Consider the following 17,055-nt stretch of genomic DNA (forward strand, 5'->3'; position numbering starts at 1 on the left):
ATGCCTAGTCGATGGGCCTTCTCAGAACGAAAGCCTTGATGAAGCAGCGCGCGGGGCTTAAAGAGGCAGTGGGACGCCCAACGCCTGGCACTCCATGTCAGAAAGCTTAGGCTAATATTAGGACGCTGACAACACCATATTTCTGATTACCTGAGTTTTCCGCAACACCGACATCCTCGGTAAAGTCATTTAACGTACATCAAAGGTCAACGGACAAGGGGTATTGAGAAAGTAAATAAACAAAAATGAAAGCCAAGGAAAGCTAATATTGACAAGGTCGAAAGGAGTGGTTGCAACTGGTAGCCTGAGGAAGCATCTCAGTCTCGTCCCGTCATCCGGCTGCCGTCAGAGCGGTTTATATATGACGCATGATGCCGGGGCTTTCCCTTATGAGCTGGCGAGACCCCAGGCGGGTTGCCGCTGCTCACACAGGAATGACACATTCAACGGGATGCGTCTGTGCTAGTGTGCGAAGCAGAGAATTATCCGGTGAATATCAAATGCGCGCGCCTGGATCATATGCCTGCAGTATGTCCCAACAACGATAAAGAGTATGGAAGAACGCTTAAAGTTGGGCAGTAGATGAGCACCGGCAAGATCACAGCATAGTGCCCGGAACAAAAATGAACAGAACGCTCAAAGCCGCGGTGACGAACGCGGCGATACCCATGGTAGCCGTGGACCGTTTATTCAGGAGCTTCCGAACATACGGCTCCCGAATCGGTGACCAGCTCATAAATGTGTATTCGCTGTATCCGAGGAAGGCCATTACCGGGTCGATTTTGTACTGGTAGGAAACGAGGAAATAGGCAGCAACGATAAAAGGTAGGATAACCTAGAGGGTCAGGTCAGCTACAATGACGCTGCGATCGGAGACGAACAGCTTACCCAACAACGGATATGCCGCGGCTTGTTGCGAAGGACAACGTAGAAAGCACCCCAGAAACCTCCACCGAAGCTGATCAAAGCAAAGGCTAAACGAGCGACTATGCTCAACGGAACCAGATTCCCCAGAGCCTTTGCCTGCAAAAACCCGGGGAAAGCATCGCGCTCCATGGCCTGGAAAACGTAATCTTTGGCGGGGTCGAACACCTCCGGATCATCTCTACCATCATCTTCAATCAAATTGATAATCGACGACACCATCGGCTCGGGCAACACGATCTCTCGCTCGGCGCCCGGAAGGAGGTATGTGTACAGGATTTTTTCAGCACTTGCGCGAATGTCCGCACGTGCCACGGTGTGGCCCGGCGAAGTCGAATCATTCCGTGTTCCAGAGCTCGTACGAGGTTGCTCGTTGGACTGGGTGCGAGCTGCATTCTGCGAACCAAGGGAGCTCTTAGGAGAGTGCCCAGAAGTGTTTCCATCGGAACGCAAGAACGCAGAGAGCCTCTGATCAACGTCCTTGTCATCGATGCCCTGAAATTCATGGTGGGAGGGACCGGCTTCGACGAGTGGAATATCGCCAAAGTGTTCGAGAGTCTCCAGGGCCGCCGAGGATCCTTTGCTGTTTGTTTTCTCCAAATCAGGCGTGGCTACCAAGACCGAACGGCGAAGCTCGCGGACATAGTGACGACAGAGGGACATGTGTTGAGAAACATCGAGCCTGTCGTCGAGATCACGGTTAGAAGGCGCTTCATAAACATATAACGGGGTTGGCCAAGCATACCAAAAATCAAGATAGTCGACCGAGCGCTGCTGGTCTCTCATGTAAATGTAGAAGGAAAAGAGATCGACGGGGGCGAGGGTGCGGCGACTGAGCACTTCGAAAAGAGTCGGAAGGCGATTCCGTTGCTCCAGGTCGATCATAGACGGCGACGCCATATTGGCGAGGGTGTATTATAAGGCTGTCCGTCAAGGTTCGGGTATGAAAAGAGGGGCCGAAGGTCAAGAGGAAAAGGGGCCAAAGAATGTCGGGGCTGAATCCACGAGAGAAAGCAAGATGAGGACTAATTTCGAGAGAGGACCGGATTCCAGATCGAATTGAGTGTAATTTGAGGGTTTGAAAGAATGGCGATTCTTCTCAGAGCGCCGGGTAAGGAACGACAGTGTTCGCGTCTCGTCCGCGATAACGGTTGGTTGGGGGGGTATAGGGGGCTAGTTGGCGGTGGACCAGGGGATTATTAGAAAACCAAAACACAAGCCATCCAGAGCGCCGCTCGACTGGGATGCAAGAGGGTGCAAGGAGGGAGGAGGAAGAAGAGAAGAGAAGAGAAGAAGAGGAGCGAAGGAGAAGGAAAAATGACCAAGGTGAAGCTGCCAGGGGAGGTAAAAACAAGGCATCGCCGTCCAGCCGTTCGAGTTTCTCGACCCGGCCCCGCGTCAACGTTGCTCCGAAATTACTGCCTCATTAAACGCCCCGTGGAGATCCATGCACATAATAACCTTAACATTTCATGCATTCGAAACGGATGTATATAGTAATAACCAACAAGACGCTCCTCCATGCTCTGTGGGTATAAATATCTCAAACGCCGTCATCCCGAAACTCCTCCCTGTCATCCATCCATTTATATATCACGCCATTTCAATGGCCATCGGCCAAATGCTGTCCTCGTTAGCAGAACACTCCCCCGGTAGGTCAAGACAATACTCACCGACCACTCGGGAATGTTGCGGATTTGCTGCCACATGAACTTTTCCAGTTTATTTGCACTCTTGGCGTACGGCGTGTTCTCGTTGTTGTATCGCCGGCAATTGTCAAAGATCAACATTGCATCCTTGATGAAGTCTTGCGGCGTCGGGTACATGTCCTTCTCGTGTTTCTCCTCCATAGTCGACAGATCCATCGGCTCTTTAATGACTTCATAGTAGTCCGGTACTTCATCGCGATTCACCGGTTGCGTGAACGGCCAGGCGGCACTGTGGTTCTGCATGTCGTTGAGCAGATGGAGCAGTTGGTTGTAGTTGGGTCCATGACGAGGTTGACGCGCCAATTCATCCATGTCTGGAGACCATCCGGATTCTTTTATGGCGGGTATGTTCAGCGGGTCAATCTTGCACGGCCCATTTTTCCACTCCTTGGGGGGCGCGTGTATGATATGAGACCGACTGAACGCACGAATCTTCGCATGAACAGCCTCGCGCTGCTTCAGAAGCATGCGTCCGACTTCGAGGTATCGTATCTTGGGCAGCATCGTACACTGCATGATGGTTCCTCCCTCGTAGTCTTTAATGTAACCCATCCATATAGATCTATCCAGCGTGATTTCCTTGGTGAACCCCTGTTTCTTGAAGTATCCAATGGCGTAGTTGTCTGCATATGTCAGGAAATGCATGATCGGCGAGGTCGCTTTCACATAATCCTATGTCATATCAGCCACCGCTCCGCGCAGACACGGGATCGAGGACGCGTACCTTCAAGTGGGACATCAGATGTGCACCATAGCCCTTCACCTGCTGGTCGGAAGAGATGGCGCAAAACACAATTTCTGCAAATTTGCGACTATTAAATGGCCGGTATGTGATTCCCCTGCGTATCTGTCAGCGAGGTCGGTCCCAGCGCCCAGCCTCCCAAGCCCCGTCCATGCGAACATACCCTACAACCTCCAGCGGATGCTTGACGATGGCGATCGAAAGATGCGACCGGTCGTAAACCAGTCGCGCGATGTAGTCCTTGGGCATTTTCGGCAGCTGCTTTTGGAAGATGCACTTCAACCCAGTAAGGATGACGAAGCTATCCCGCGACCCATCATTATTGACCACTCGGAACTCGATGTCGCCTCGACGCTCTTCCAATACCGCGGGCTATTGTCCAAAATCTCATCAGTATCGTTGTCGTCCGTGCAGATAGAGGGAGGTAGGTTACCTTCTCGGGAAACGGAACGATCCTGAGGGGCGGCTTTCCCAATGCCCCATCTTCGGTCTGCAGGGTAATGTTGTCAGCGCAGACCTTTCCAGAACAAACCCATACCCAGATCAGAAACGAACCTTGGGCACTTTCTCGGGGGAAGCCGTGCGCGCTTTCTTGCTCTGTTGCTGCGAATCCGGGGAAAGGGCCTCCTCGGAAGCTTTGCGCTTGTTATCTGGTGCTGAATCAATAAATATCCAGATCGCAAACCGGCTATCTAAGGGACATATGGCGAACTCACTCTCTGCGGCCATTGCGACGGGGAAATGAGATGGGAAGAGGGAACAAGAGGACACTGGGGTCTACAGCTGAGCCTCTGGTGATCTCCGCGTCGGAGCTGATGGGGTCCGGAAGTGGATAAACAATCCCCCGGGTGTTATGGTGATCTGGCCGCTCCATCTACTTCTCTCTTCCTACACTCCATCCTCTCATACCCTTGCGCTGCATCGTCAACTGCTGGTTTCAGTTCGATAACAGTCTATTTCTACCCATGTCTCTAAACAAAGTGTGGGAGGCCGCTTCCGCAAGCCCGTACGCTCCCCTGATCTCCAAGGATCATCAGTTCTTCGTCGGCTTCACTCTCTTGCTCTCCGGTAAGTATACTCCACTTGTTGAGTCAATTGGCAAGCAGACCACTAACGCAGCGTTAGCGTTCATCTTGACTGGTCTCTTTGGTCTGAGTTAGTACTTTTCATTCCATCGGACACAACCGATCTTCTCACAAATTCTCCTGAACAGACCGTTCTTTCGCCAGCATCGCGTCATTCGGAATTCCTGCGTCATTGGCATTTGGGTATGGCTGTCAATCACTCTCTACGAATACCATCGCGACTGACCTCAACCCCTACAGCTTCGGAGCCGTGTTCATGATCTGTGCCGTCGGGGTCTACGTCTAATTCGCACGGTCTTTCCGCATCCCTCAATGTACAATACATTGGAGAGTCGAACAAGAAACAGGGCGCTGTCCTACTAGACTTAACCTCCTCTCACTCATTGCACCGTCTCCGTAATCTATCTTTCATTTGCCTACTTTTATCTGTACAGTTCAGCATCTCAGGGCTATGGCGGACCGGGAGCCCGTCTTCTCAGCTGTCTCCAGCAACGCCCATCACCTCTACACCTCACTGCAATGCATCGGCTTTGCGCCAAGAGCCACCGTGCAAATCACACCTGACGGCATTCGCTTCTCCGTGGAGGAAAGCCGAGTGGTACAGGGTCTTGCGTTCCTCGACAAAGCACTTTTCAGCAGCTACACTTTCAACCCGCCGGTCGTGACAACCGACGCAGTGAACGACAACGATGATTCCCCCCAGGGCACCTACCACCCATGCTTCGAGATCTCCCTCTCGGCCCTCCTGGAGACCTTGAAAATTTTCGGCGCGAACGACCCAACTTCCTCTGGCCCTGGTACCAACCGCGCTACCAGCGTGCAACCATCAAACCCCGCTACCTCAAGCGCATTCACTGCACCGACCTTACTCCTCGACCGCTCGTGCACGCTGCAGTATTTCCAAGATGGCTCCCCTCTCAGCATCACGCTGTCCGAAACCGGCGTCAAGACCACCTGCGAGTTAACCACATACGAGCCCGAAGTCGACGGCGACGCCGACATGGACATTCCACTCCAGCGGGACGCCATCATCATGAAGATCATCATGCGGTCCGCCTGGCTCCATAACGCAATCACCGAGCTGGGTGCCACCAGCCCGACGATCCTGAAAATCTCCGCCTCGGCGCTAGAAGAGCCTTTCTTTGCTCTGTCCGGCTCTGGCGGGCCATTCAGCGAGTCCACCGTCGAGTTCTCCGTTGAGCAACAGCACAGTTCCAATAGTGGCGGCGGTCCACGCCCTTACCACAAGGTTCTCGCCGACGATGGCTCATCCAGAGCCCGCGCCAAACGGGCGAAGCTGGCGCCCACTGTCACCGAAACGTTCCTCGTCAGTCCGCCGTCTTCAATGGACTCGCGTATTGTTCAAAACTACCGTTTTGCGCTAATTCAAAAAGCCTCGCGGGCTATGGCTGCTGCCAGTAAAGTCAGCATCCGTGGTGACCGTCAGGGCGTTTTGAGTCTTCAGTTCATGATCGATTTTGACAATAGTGGTGGCGCTTCGGGCAGTACAAGAACAGGTGGCGGGGGAGGTATAGGTGCCGCAGTGACTTTTGTCGATTTTCGATTCGTGCCATTACTGGACGAAGATGAGGGTGAGGGTGCAGGCGATGATCTACGTTAAACGTATAGTTAGGAAGTGAATCGCACATCGAATAATTTTAACCGTGAATCGATTCCTCAAAAGTACAGGGAACTTGTTGGTCCTGCGTAAATCCAAATAGACCTTGGAATTGTCTAATATCAAAATCAATCTACTTTGTGCCTGGGTCGGGCCTGTCCTGTATCTTGCAATTTGCCTGTTAGGAGCGGCCATAGATATGCAAGGTCTGACTGTTGCCCTAGTCACCAGCGAGGGTCCTTGGCCGAGTGTAAGTTGGATGCTTATAACACTGATGGATGATGATGCATTGGTGCTCAAAACTCTGCCATTTTGGCTGGGGACTAAACTGAAGCGGTATATTCTGGTGGAGGATGGACCAGCAGGGGAGGGTGAGAATTGATCCACAAGTCCAGACGATGTCCATAGTTCCTCGGACGTAGGATGCCTCCACAAATGTACCAGCGGCTGATGGTAGCGTACAGTTGGGGTGGAAGCTAATCATTATGGGAAGATGTTAATCATGTCACAGAGCTAGATACAATAAGATATAAAGATAGAATAAGAAATGTAGTTCGTCTTGAGGGAATCGCTCGGTGGTTTTATGCCACTCGTCACCCTCCTGAGATCTAGGAACAAATGACTGGCATGCTAGCTGAGTACTCGGCGATACGAGTTCTGATGTGTATTCTGCTCAGCCGCAGCGGATCCTTGCAGATAAATTGATAAACAGAGTTAAGCGTGTGGGTATATGTCAAATTCTGTGGGTTAGACCAGGTCTTCAGGCTTCTGGGCTATTCCTTGCCAATGATCATCCACATGCATCTCTAGCGCCCCTTGAAGAGTGTCACCGAGTTACCACAAACGATATTTATAGCAAGCCTTCGCTTCATTTATGAATTATAAAAGCGCGTGCCGTTCCTGATAGATATTAGAAAGCGTAGGTGATGTGGGTGGTGCCTTGCTATAGATTACCGCCTTCATGTTGAGCGCTTAGCTCTACCTGATTTATCCCTGCTTAAACTCAGTCTGTCGGTAGCTTGAAAGCATGGGTTATTTGACAACTAGAAAAAAGGAATATTATTTAAAAGACCATCGAGGGGGCGCTTGGAGGAGAGTTTGACAAACTTTCCCTCTAGCTGCCATTCTTCTTGTCTTCCACGTCGGTATTGAGTCCCCTTGATCAAGATATCTGCGTAAATCAGATGTCTCCTCAGCAAAAAGAGTGGCGATCTACTAATGTTATCAATCAACGATGGAGAGGCAACGCCAATGACGTAGATTGGACCTTGTCGATCTCACTCATAAGCCAATTTATTGGCGTATTTCACTATCAGCGGGAATGCTTAATCGTGAGTTTTGCTATATAAATGTTGTTTTGATCAGTGACCTAATCAACCATAATTGTATCTGACATGAGACCCTAGTTAAGATACTGCCATAAAAGCTACGTTGCATCAGGGATTGACCGAATGGAGACATAACATTCTTAAGTTCCACGTAGGTACGTGTAATCACATTGGTTACAGTGTTATTATACATGAATTTCATCGCTTCATAGTTCGGCAAATGCTAATCACCGCTAGTCATAGTATCGGAAGCAATACCTTGTAATTTTTGCTTTACATGACCTATTCGGACTTGGTTAGTACTTAGGATGATCGATTATAAGACGTAGAACCTACCTCTGCAATGGACTGCCTCTCAATGATCGACTTTTGCTTCTCATTACGCGACACCCGATAGTAGTAATCGCTAAAGTCGCCACATTGCATGTGGCGCAAAAACTCTTCATCATGGGTGATTACAATCAATTGGAAGTTGGATTGTAGGCGACGTGCCCGGATAATATCATGCAGCGATTCAGCGAGAGAGCGAATGTTGTCGCGGTCCAGGTTGGTTGTCGGTTCATCGAGGGCGATCAAACCGCAGTTGACGCCAAAACATTCAGCAAGGGCTAAGCGGATGATGATACTCGCGAGCACCTTCTGGCCAGCGCTACAACGTCCACGCATATCCATCTCTGCGCCTTGTTTAACCATGCAGACACGATAATTGTACGATCGATTGCCCTTGGCGTTTTCGTTGTCAGATCGAATGAGAATCGTGTCTACATCGGTACCTCGGTATGTCTTCTGCCAAAGCTCGCCGATGATGGCATTGATCTCCTCCATCTTCAGGCCGTGATACTTCATGATGGCCTTGTCCAGGGCACCACCGTAGCGAGCTAGGTCGTCGACTGCAGCCTTCGTTGTCTCCACTTTGATGTGAGCTTCCTTGTACTTGCCCGCCGCATCTTTATAGTCCGTGTTCCAGTCCGCTAGGAGCTGCATCAGTTGATCATCCTTGGACTTCATCTCGCCCATTTTACTCGCTTGTTTTGCGGCTAGGGCGTTGTGCTCGCGCGTACGGCGCTCGGATTCTTCCTTGAACCGGCTTCGATCAACTTCGGCGTTGTGGGCTTCCAACTGCTCGATCTCATCGGTGACTTTGTCAAGTGTTCTGTTCGCTTGGCGATAGGTCAGGTTATCCGCGTACTGACGTTTCGTGTTCTCGCTGTCCTTAAGCTGAGCAGAAATCTTATTGATCTCCTTTGTGATGCTGGCTTGATCCTCTTCCAGTTGACTGATCTCCTGCTCGATGTTTTCAAGTTCGCGCTTGCTTCGGTCGAGTTGGTTCGGACCTCCCCGCTCGTGGTAGGCTTCAATTTCCTCGTTGGAGAGCTCCAGCTGATGCACATTCTCTGACAATTGAGATATCGTCTGCTGCATTTCTCTCTCACGCTCTTCAGCACGTTGACTGATGTCGTCATACTTAGCCTGGACTTGAAGAAGCTCGGGCGTCAAAGCCTCTATGTCCTTGTCGGCTTTTTCAATCGCCTCCCGTTGCTGGTTATTGAGCGTCTTATATTGCTCCATCCGTGTCAGGAGGTCGGCTTTTCGCTCCAGTTGGAATTTTGCGTTGTCAAGTTTGCTCTTGACATCCCGCAATTGCAGCTCCAGGCTGTTGATCTCGGAGCGCGTCTGGTCTTTATCATTGGTGAGTTTCGACAACGTCTTCTTCAAAGCCCTTGACTTTTCACTGATGTCATTGAGCTCATCTTGGATATCCTCTAGGGTTCGTGAGGAGGCGCTATCTTGCTGCTTTGAGGAGAGATCTTGGATTTGCGAGCTGATGGACTTGAAATCACTGTCATATTTAACAATGGTGTTAACGGTCTTAGAAAGGGATTCTGCGTCCCTCTTCTTCTCTGTCGTCTCACTGACGATCTTGTCGTGGTTTTCCAGCTCAGTCAGTAGATCGTCGCGTTTATTAATGTACTGTGCTTCTTCTTTCTCCAAATCGGGGATTTCAGTCTCCTTGAGGCGGAGCCACATATCGTAGGATGAGCTGGCAGCGCGAGCGACATTCACATCTTCCTCGAAACCGCGCACTTCGTCATCCTGTGCATCTCGTTGGGCTTTTTTCACAAGGTTCTCGAGCTTATTACGGAAACTCTGTAACTCTGTATCATTCTTAAACCCACGGGTACACAGTCTGCACACCTTGGCTTGCTTCGCAGTGTCGAGGCAAGTTTTCATGTACTCGCCGATACCAGCATATTGCTCAGCATCCTTCCGGGCGATGTCAAGTTGCGCCTGTCGTTGCTGTAGAATTTCCGGAAATTCCTCCGGCTCGTCATTGACAGCTTCGCGAATTTCGTCCACGCATTCTTTAAGGGTTGTCTGCCGTTGATTGAGAGTCTTCTTCACGTCGTTGAGTTTGAATTCGACCTGCTCCAACTCGCGGCTAACTCCATCCCGCTTGTTCTCAGCAGTGGAAACAAGCCTCGATTCTTGATCCAACAAGCGCTGAAAGTCCCGTTCCAAGGTCTCCGGTTTCCAGTCCGAACCGATGTATTTGGCAAGCCGTTCTCCATGAGCACCCTTCATCGTCTCCAAGCTGCGTTCACGCTCTTTTAGTTCCTTTTTCAGATGGTCCAACCGGGCAAGGTCGCCGGCTCTCTTGGTGGCACAAATAAGCTCTGAATTCAGCCGCGCACTCTCGTCTTCCAACCCTTGAATCTCCGAATTGACGTTTTGGATTTCCTTGTCCCATGATGCCAATTGCGCACGCTCTTTCGCCTGGCCTAGACGGGACATGACGTCCTCAATGTTCGATTCGAGTGCCGCCTGCATGCCTTCATCGATGTTGATCTCATTCAATTTGCGCTGATATCCCGCAGCCTCCTTATCATTGGCGGCAATTTGGCGTTTGGCAGCATTCTTCGTTTCATGCAACGCGGACTTTCGCTGGCCAATATCGCCCAAAGTCGTCTGCACCTCTCGCAACTCCCCCTGGGCTTCCCGTTTGATTCGATCGAGGGCCTGGTTGTGATCTTTCAACAGTTTACGGACCTTCATCATGAACCCGTCGATATCAGCTTCGGCATCAACAGTGTCCAGTCCACGGATATTGTTTGTTCGTGCCATCTCCTTCACCATTCGTTGTCGGCGCTCAATCTGGCGTTCATAGTTGGCCTTGTCGTTTTCATACTTTCCGTACTCAGCCTGCTTGACGCCCAACTTGTGACGACACTGCTCGATCTGGTCCTTAATCGACATGTAGTTCTCTTTCTGGGCTTCCTCCTCCTGTTGGAACTGAAGCTGTCGTGATTCGAACTGCTCCAGGTTCGACTCCAGCCACTCATCCGGGTCGTCAAGCTCCACGAGATGCCTTTTCAGGTTTTCAATGGTCGTTCGGACGCTCTTAGCCTCAATCCGCTTCCCCTCCAAAGCTCCTAGCACCTGTGAGTAGCTCTCTGACTCTTTCCAGGCTTTGTCCGCCAGCTCTGCGACCCGACGCATCTCCTGAGATAACTGGTGGGTTTCGGCGCGAAGGGCCTCAATTTCATCCTGTAACTTGATGGATCGCTTCTCAGCCCGGTCAGCTTTCTCCTTGTCCTCCTTGGCGTGCTGTTCCATGATCTTATATTTGGCGAGTTCTTCGTTCTGCTTCTTCCGAAGCACCTTGATGTTATCGATGGCTTTGGTGTACTTCATCGCTTCAAAAATTTCGTCGAACTTCTTTTTCAAGACGGACGGTTCGCTCATCGGCCACAGGCTCTCATCTTGGTGACAGAAGATCACTGAGTCCAGGATGGCTTTGGAAACGCCAAGATACTGGGGCATGATCTGGTCCAGCTCAGCGACACGGGACGAGATGGCGGTTCGTTCCCCATCTTTGACCATCAACAGTTGACCCTCCAATGTTTTCTGCTGCCGGGTGGTTTTCTTCACGGTGAGCTGTAGACTCCTGGTGGCTACCATTTTCGCTCCAGAAGTGCCTTTGAAAGATAGCTTGACTTGGGCGAGAACTTCTTTCTCACCGCACAGCTTTGGGTCATGGATGAAGGCTCCGCCCTTGCTGTTGGGAGGAAGATCGCCGGTGGTGGCATATTTGAGGCATTCGATGATAGTCTGAGTATGCCCTCAGTTAGTCACTTGTCCGGTACAAACCACAGGAGAGTTTTCGCGTACCGTCTTTCCGGAACCGTTGTAACCGACGATCAAGGTGAGGGGGGTATGAAACTGGATGGTTTCGCTGCGGGTATTGTCGAAGGAGCGGACTCTGCGGTGGTTTAGTTTGTGGTTCTAAACATAGCGGCATGTATTCGAAGGAAATGAAACTGACCCAAGAATGGAGAGCTTGTCAATCTTCGCTGAAGATAAGTGGTTAGTGAGATCACATTCTCTGGCTCCGCAGGCCACGACTTACACCTGTTGCTCTGTCAGAATCACCAAAAGTAGAGAGCGAGACGACAAGAAGTACTTACATGACGACAACAGCTCGTCCAGGTTGGGAGTCGTGAACAGCGTTCAGACCGACGAAGCGCGTCACCGCAACGAAAAGACGCGGGGATCGAAGCGCGAGATCACGTGTCATCGTACCAGGCAGACGTGAGCCAATCATTTGGCAGGAGCTGGGTGCCGACCCGATTGGCTGGAACCGGGCCGCGCGCGGCGATGATTGGCGCGGGAAGTGGGGCCCAGACCAGGATGGTACCTTAAAGGTACATGACAAAGAATTGACAGCTCTACTTTTTGCTGTGCAGAAGGATCCGTCTCAGCGTCAGTGGCTCGTGGGTGTTGTCGTCTCTCCCACTCTTACTCTCCCACACTTTCCTACCCCCCTCTTTGGTGCTCATGAGATGAGTGATTTCTTCCTCTTCTCTGTCACCAAGCATCGTCGTTGGTTTCCCGCTTGCCAACGATGGATTTGGTTGCCCATCGCCCCACGAGAGGGACGGCACTCAGCAAAACAACAACTGCTACTGCAACTGGCCCCCACATCTTACAGGGTGAAAGACATGACACCCATCGATCCTATGCACTCGAGACGCGGCATCCTCCGCCGCTGTCGACCTCGCTGGCGGGCAATATGTCCACAATGCCAGTGCAGACCACCAACCTCGTCGTGTCGTCGACAACGGCGGATGAGCAGGGTTGGCCGCAGCGGGTGATCGGCGAGATGCAAGACATGGTGCTTTTACTGGGGCCGGCTCGGAAGGTCCTCTATGTCTCGCCCTCGTGTGAGTGCATCACCGGGTACGAACCGTCCAAGTTGGAACAGAGCGACCTACTTGGCTATATCCATCACGACGACAAGTCGATATTCTCCGCAGAGATGGACGAGTGTATCACCACCGGCCGCACCTTGCAGTGTCATCTTCGCTTTATAAGACCCGACAAGACGTCCCGTATCCTGGAAGTGTACGGCCATCCCCATCTCATAAATGAGAAACAACGCCAAGCCTGTCATGGGGTCTTTCTCGTGTGCCGGCCCTATCCCACCAAGAGCTGCCAACTTCTCGACTCCTTTCTGGAACATAAAATTGAGAATATCCGGCTGCATCAGCGCATAGCGCAGCTGAAGGCGGAGGAGGAGGAGGATCTGAATGCCGGCCAACAAATTTCTGCTCAGGTTGGTGGCGCTGTGCGTCGGGTTCCTCCTGCGGGCCAATCCGTCGCCCAGGATACCGCATCAGGGGAAGAGAACGAGTCGTCGGATTCTCTCACTGTCGATGATTCCGACGCGAGAATTCAAGCCGCCGACAGTCTCGCTGCAGAGGACACGGCACATATTGAAGGCATCGAGGTGATGACCGGTCTTTACTACGGCGAGGGAGAAAGATCCCAGGGGCTGAGTACTGGATTGCGCCAAGGTCGCCTCATTCAATGCGGGATGGAGACCGTCACCCCCGACCAGCAGGCGCGGACTATCCAAGACAGCGACCGGAGAAAGCGTCTGAAAGGAGAATATATGTGCACTGACTGCGGCACATCCGATTCACCAGAGTGGAGGAAAGGACCAGATGGACCTAAGACTCTGTGCAATGCCTGTGGGTGTAAGTTACCTGTCTCTCCGTCCACTGCCTTTCCATTCATAGACTTATGGCTTAACAACGCGTCTTTCTTTAGTGCGCTGGGCCAAAAAAGAAAAGAAACGTCAAGACCAATAGCTGGGGACCCTTGGACGGATGCATATCACGGTTTGGTTCGGATATTCTTGTTTCTGCGTTGCAAAATTCTTCCTGCGACGATACCCATGCGTTCAGTCACTTCAGTCACTTCATTACCTTATCGAGCCTATTCCCATATTCTAATGCCGTCCGTTTCGTGGGCATACGGCTGCTCTCGAGAACAGCGCCACGCCCGTGACATTTTCGTGTAAAATTCCTGTTATTATTGAAGGATACTAGGTAATATGTTCTATTTGTCAGACTTTTCATCTGCTGGTGGCTGGCGGGCCATTCAGAGGTTCGTTACCTCATTTAAGGCTTTAAATATAACCGGATGATTGGACCTCTAGGTATAGGTAGAATTAGGAGATAGCACGAATACGAGGCCGCTTCTCCTGATGTTCGAGCGTTGGGACCGGACAGAGGTACAATGTCTCTACGGTAAACTTGCATATGGAAGTAATTTTTGGGGGGAATACCGTCCAGTAGAATAACTATTAAGAGGGGTACGCTGTTTATTCAGTATTACTAGACAAAGGAAGGACAAAGTTAGGCGGGCTCAGTTCCATTTACTGTTGGAAATATATGTTAAAACATATAGAACATAACCAAGAGTGGTTAAACTGGCGATACTATCGTGCGTCGCTTTACGCGTCTCATCGATATGAACAGGCTGGAAGCAAAAGCTCAAACATATGTCTTCATTAATGACTCTTTAATGACTACCCATGTGACGCAGGATGGTATTAATAAAAAAAACAAAGAAAACAACATCAAATCACCATGAAGCTAACTCCGTAATACCTGCTTAGATGATGGGAGGTAGAATGCGAGTTTCGCCCGATAAGGATGGCAGCTCCCTAGATAGAGATATGACTCTCCATGTTTCTACAGCCGGCTAAGGCGACAGGAGCACTCAATTCTTAGCGGCTTTCTTTGGAGGAGGAGGGAAGTATATCTGAGGCTGGGGCTGATCAACGGTAGTCGATGCCTCCATCCTCGGTTGTTGCTGTGAGAGACGCGGTGGGTTCGGAGAGCTGAAATGGTCGCGAAGAGGGAGGTCTGCCGAGCCATTCTCAAGCTGATTGAAGGCCACACTGCGAGGTGTCATCGCCGGCATGCCTCGGGGGCTTTGCATGGCTGCCGGGGGCATCGAGGGTGTCATTGGCACCACGCTTGGGGACTTGAGAACCATGTCCTCGTACTCCTTCCAGATTTTCTTCTCCTCGCGACGTTCCTCACGCTGGGCTCGGTCCTCGTCGGTTGGGATGCAATTATAGATGCTCAGAGCGAACTCGGCGCAGTAGACGACACTAGAACTGTGTGAGCGGGGATAGGTGTGGTCAAAGGTTGGGTCTATGGCAGTGTGACATACAGTATGACGATCGTAAATGCAAAAAGTGCTTTTGCTTGTTTGCAATAGCTGACATTACCCGGGTGCTTGGCAACGGAGCAGCTCTTCGTTATGTACCATGGAGGCCCTGGTTGAGGATGTTTGGGGTCTGACATATCACTACCCGCCTGTCCTCGAGCGGACACGATGTAAATAGCCAGCAGCCCAGCATGGACCACCACCGAAAGAATCGGGTACCAGATGCGGAGGACATGGACGGGAGCTTTAACGATAAGGAAGAATACGCTCAGAACACAGATCACCAGGTTGAAGTTGGTGATACTACCACCATTAGCTTACAATTCTCTATACCAGGGACAAATGCAAGGTAGTGGGGGAAACATACAACGAGCTCCAAACCAAAGGGACCTTGTAGGAGCGGTAGTTGGCAGCGGCGTAGACAAGTTCATCTGGGGCACTATTGAAGCCGTTTTCGGCGCCATCCCGCCAAAGCTTTGTCCGATACAGGTCGTGCGATGCAATTCCAGTGAAGGTCAGCAGCACAATCGTCACTGGGAGCTCGATGGCCATCAAAATGTAAAGGAGGTTATGACTCCTCCAATTTCGGGAGATATGCATTATGAGGAGAGGGGCTTGCGTCGACTCGATATACGGCGTATGTATGCAAGTGACTTGTCGTTTCCAATACGACCTTGGTTAGCTTTTCAGTGATCGACTCAGAGGTAGGCGAATGGCCAGGCCGGCTGGCTAAGCGGGACTGTCAAATCGCACGCATCGGACAAACGAATACCAACGCTGGAAAAAAGATAGGAAGAAGAGGCGGATATCGAAAGATGTCACGCCAGAAAAGCTTGGGGGAGGATCAGCCGGGAGAGGGAGGCATAGATATGGCGTCCGCAGCAGCAGGACCGGGGCCAAACAGTCTGGTCGCAGGTGAGAGGGGCACCACCACGGCGACCAAGAACAAGGATGTGAGGAGAGGAGACGGCCATTCTGTTGCCCAGAGATGCATCTGGCCAATGCTTGTTGACCGGCAAGCGCCAGCATCAACCGGGGTCTGGGGGGCCATCGCCAATGAGGCGGCAGAGATGGAGGGACGGCTGCCGGTCGTCACACGCTAGACGATGTGATGAACGAGGTTGATCTGCATGATGGAGGTGACCATTTTACCGCAACTGGGCGACGGGGCAAATTTGATCGGGTCGGTACAGGAACGAAGCGCCCGCGTGGAGATGGTCCATGAGTGTGTGATGTCGATGTCTCGCTGGGGTTGTGACAGGAGATACTCCGTACATATCGTGCGTTGAATAGGGAGTATCCGAAGCAGTCTAGGTAGCCTTGAAGGATACCTAAGAAATTTCTATACACATATAACTATTTAGATAGCTATTCTGCAGTATTCATTCCTTTAACAGGTTCTAGGTCCTACTAATGACAGATTTGTTATGACCTCGAGAGGGTGGTTTAGTTATAGGCTACATCTTAGGTCACAATCAATCGCCACATTACTTAGATGGGCAAGGTGGGAGAGTGGTTAATCCGTCAGACTTGAAATCTGATCCCTTTGGGGTCGTCGGTTCGAATCCGGCCCTTGTCGTTTTTTAGTCTGTATTTTCTTTTTTCTTTGCCGTTGTCCGTAGATCTTGCCTGCACGGAAAGTGAATTGAATTTTTTTCCACTCCTGCAGTGACGGAGGTTGGCAGTGCACCTTGAGAGCATATCTTTTGTTATGCATAACCGGATGCCCGATTGGGGGCATTATAATGAGGTCAGCACCTGACTAATCTGCCAACTAAAATACGCGTCTCGGACCGCTCCGTTATTATGACATAATACATTTGCAGATCACATGCATGCGGCAAGGTGGGAGAGCGGTTAATCCGTAAGACTAGAAATCTTATCCCTTTGGGGTCGTCGGTTCGAATCCGGCCCTTGTCGTTTTTTGATATCCATTTCCATACCACGCAGTAGAATCTGAAAAATTTTACCATTCTACAGCTATCATTTGCTTCCATTTCCAAGACACGATAAGTCGCCACTTCGGATATATGCGGCAAGGTGGGAGAGTGGTTAATCCGTTAGACTCGAAATCTAATCCCTTTGGGGTCGTCGGTTCGAATCCGGCCCTTGTCGTATTTTTTCT

General features: G+C 51.0%; 6 protein-coding genes and 3 non-coding genes across 9 annotated transcripts; 6 read left to right on the forward strand and 3 right to left on the reverse strand.

Annotated features, from left to right (window-relative positions):
- Positions 1–16: 16 nt before the first annotated feature.
- rgsB (putative RGS domain protein (Rax1)) lies at positions 17–2,256 on the reverse strand. Its single transcript, XM_073688559.1, has 3 exons — positions 1,670–2,256; positions 889–1,606; positions 17–835 (listed from the first exon to the last, which is right to left on the reverse strand). The coding sequence occupies exons 1-3, from the start codon at positions 1,822–1,824 to the stop codon at positions 599–601; spliced, it is 1,110 nt and encodes a 369-aa protein (XP_073551494.1). The 5' UTR covers positions 1,825–2,256; the 3' UTR covers positions 17–598.
- Positions 2,257–2,384: 128 nt separating this feature from the next.
- On the reverse strand, positions 2,385–4,142 carry gcnE (histone acetyltransferase GCN5). Its single transcript, XM_073688560.1, has 7 exons — positions 4,092–4,142; positions 3,931–4,025; positions 3,809–3,865; positions 3,539–3,747; positions 3,358–3,472; positions 2,598–3,305; positions 2,385–2,548 (listed from the first exon to the last, which is right to left on the reverse strand). Exons 1-7 carry the CDS (start codon positions 4,102–4,104, stop codon positions 2,528–2,530), a joined length of 1,218 nt encoding a protein of 405 aa, XP_073551495.1. The 5' UTR covers positions 4,105–4,142; the 3' UTR covers positions 2,385–2,527.
- Positions 4,143–4,276: 134 nt separating this feature from the next.
- BDV59DRAFT_112738 (OST5 family protein) lies at positions 4,277–4,829 on the forward strand. The gene is made up of 4 exons (XM_073686637.1): positions 4,277–4,443; positions 4,501–4,530; positions 4,589–4,643; positions 4,701–4,829. The coding sequence occupies exons 1-4, from the start codon at positions 4,341–4,343 to the stop codon at positions 4,744–4,746; spliced, it is 234 nt and encodes a 77-aa protein (XP_073551496.1). The 5' UTR covers positions 4,277–4,340; the 3' UTR covers positions 4,747–4,829.
- Positions 4,277–6,225, forward strand: BDV59DRAFT_171354 (Rad1/Rec1/Rad17 family repair protein). The gene is made up of 4 exons (XM_073688561.1): positions 4,277–4,443; positions 4,501–4,530; positions 4,589–4,643; positions 4,701–6,225. The coding sequence occupies exon 4, from the start codon at positions 4,912–4,914 to the stop codon at positions 6,079–6,081; it is 1,170 nt and encodes a 389-aa protein (XP_073551497.1). The 5' UTR covers positions 4,277–4,443; positions 4,501–4,530; positions 4,589–4,643; positions 4,701–4,911; the 3' UTR covers positions 6,082–6,225.
- A 5,946-nt stretch (positions 6,226–12,171) lies between these two features.
- Positions 12,172–14,081, forward strand: BDV59DRAFT_112776 (GATA transcription factor LreB). Its single transcript, XM_073686639.1, has 2 exons — positions 12,172–13,444; positions 13,518–14,081. Exons 1-2 carry the CDS (start codon positions 12,310–12,312, stop codon positions 13,556–13,558), a joined length of 1,176 nt encoding a protein of 391 aa, XP_073551498.1. The 5' UTR covers positions 12,172–12,309; the 3' UTR covers positions 13,559–14,081.
- A 1-nt stretch (position 14,082) lies between these two features.
- BDV59DRAFT_112773 (uncharacterized protein) lies at positions 14,083–15,637 on the reverse strand. The gene is made up of 3 exons (XM_073686638.1): positions 15,298–15,637; positions 14,934–15,233; positions 14,083–14,871 (listed from the first exon to the last, which is right to left on the reverse strand). Exons 1-3 carry the CDS (start codon positions 15,528–15,530, stop codon positions 14,475–14,477), a joined length of 930 nt encoding a protein of 309 aa, XP_073551499.1. The 5' UTR covers positions 15,531–15,637; the 3' UTR covers positions 14,083–14,474.
- Positions 15,638–16,428: 791 nt separating this feature from the next.
- BDV59DRAFT_t45 lies at positions 16,429–16,509 on the forward strand. The gene has a single exon. It is a non-coding gene; the product is annotated as a tRNA-Ser (tRNA).
- Positions 16,510–16,769: 260 nt separating this feature from the next.
- On the forward strand, positions 16,770–16,850 carry BDV59DRAFT_t46. The gene has a single exon. It is a non-coding gene; the product is annotated as a tRNA-Ser (tRNA).
- A 114-nt stretch (positions 16,851–16,964) lies between these two features.
- On the forward strand, positions 16,965–17,045 carry BDV59DRAFT_t47. Its single transcript has one exon. It is a non-coding gene; the product is annotated as a tRNA-Ser (tRNA).
- The last annotated feature ends 10 nt before the right edge of the window (positions 17,046–17,055 follow it).

The sequence above is a fragment of the Aspergillus ambiguus genome (genome assembly GCF_047715705.1).
Source record: "Aspergillus ambiguus strain CBS 117.58 unplaced genomic scaffold BDV59scaffold_4, whole genome shotgun sequence".
NCBI classification, from domain to species: domain Eukaryota; kingdom Fungi; phylum Ascomycota; class Eurotiomycetes; order Eurotiales; family Aspergillaceae; genus Aspergillus; species Aspergillus ambiguus.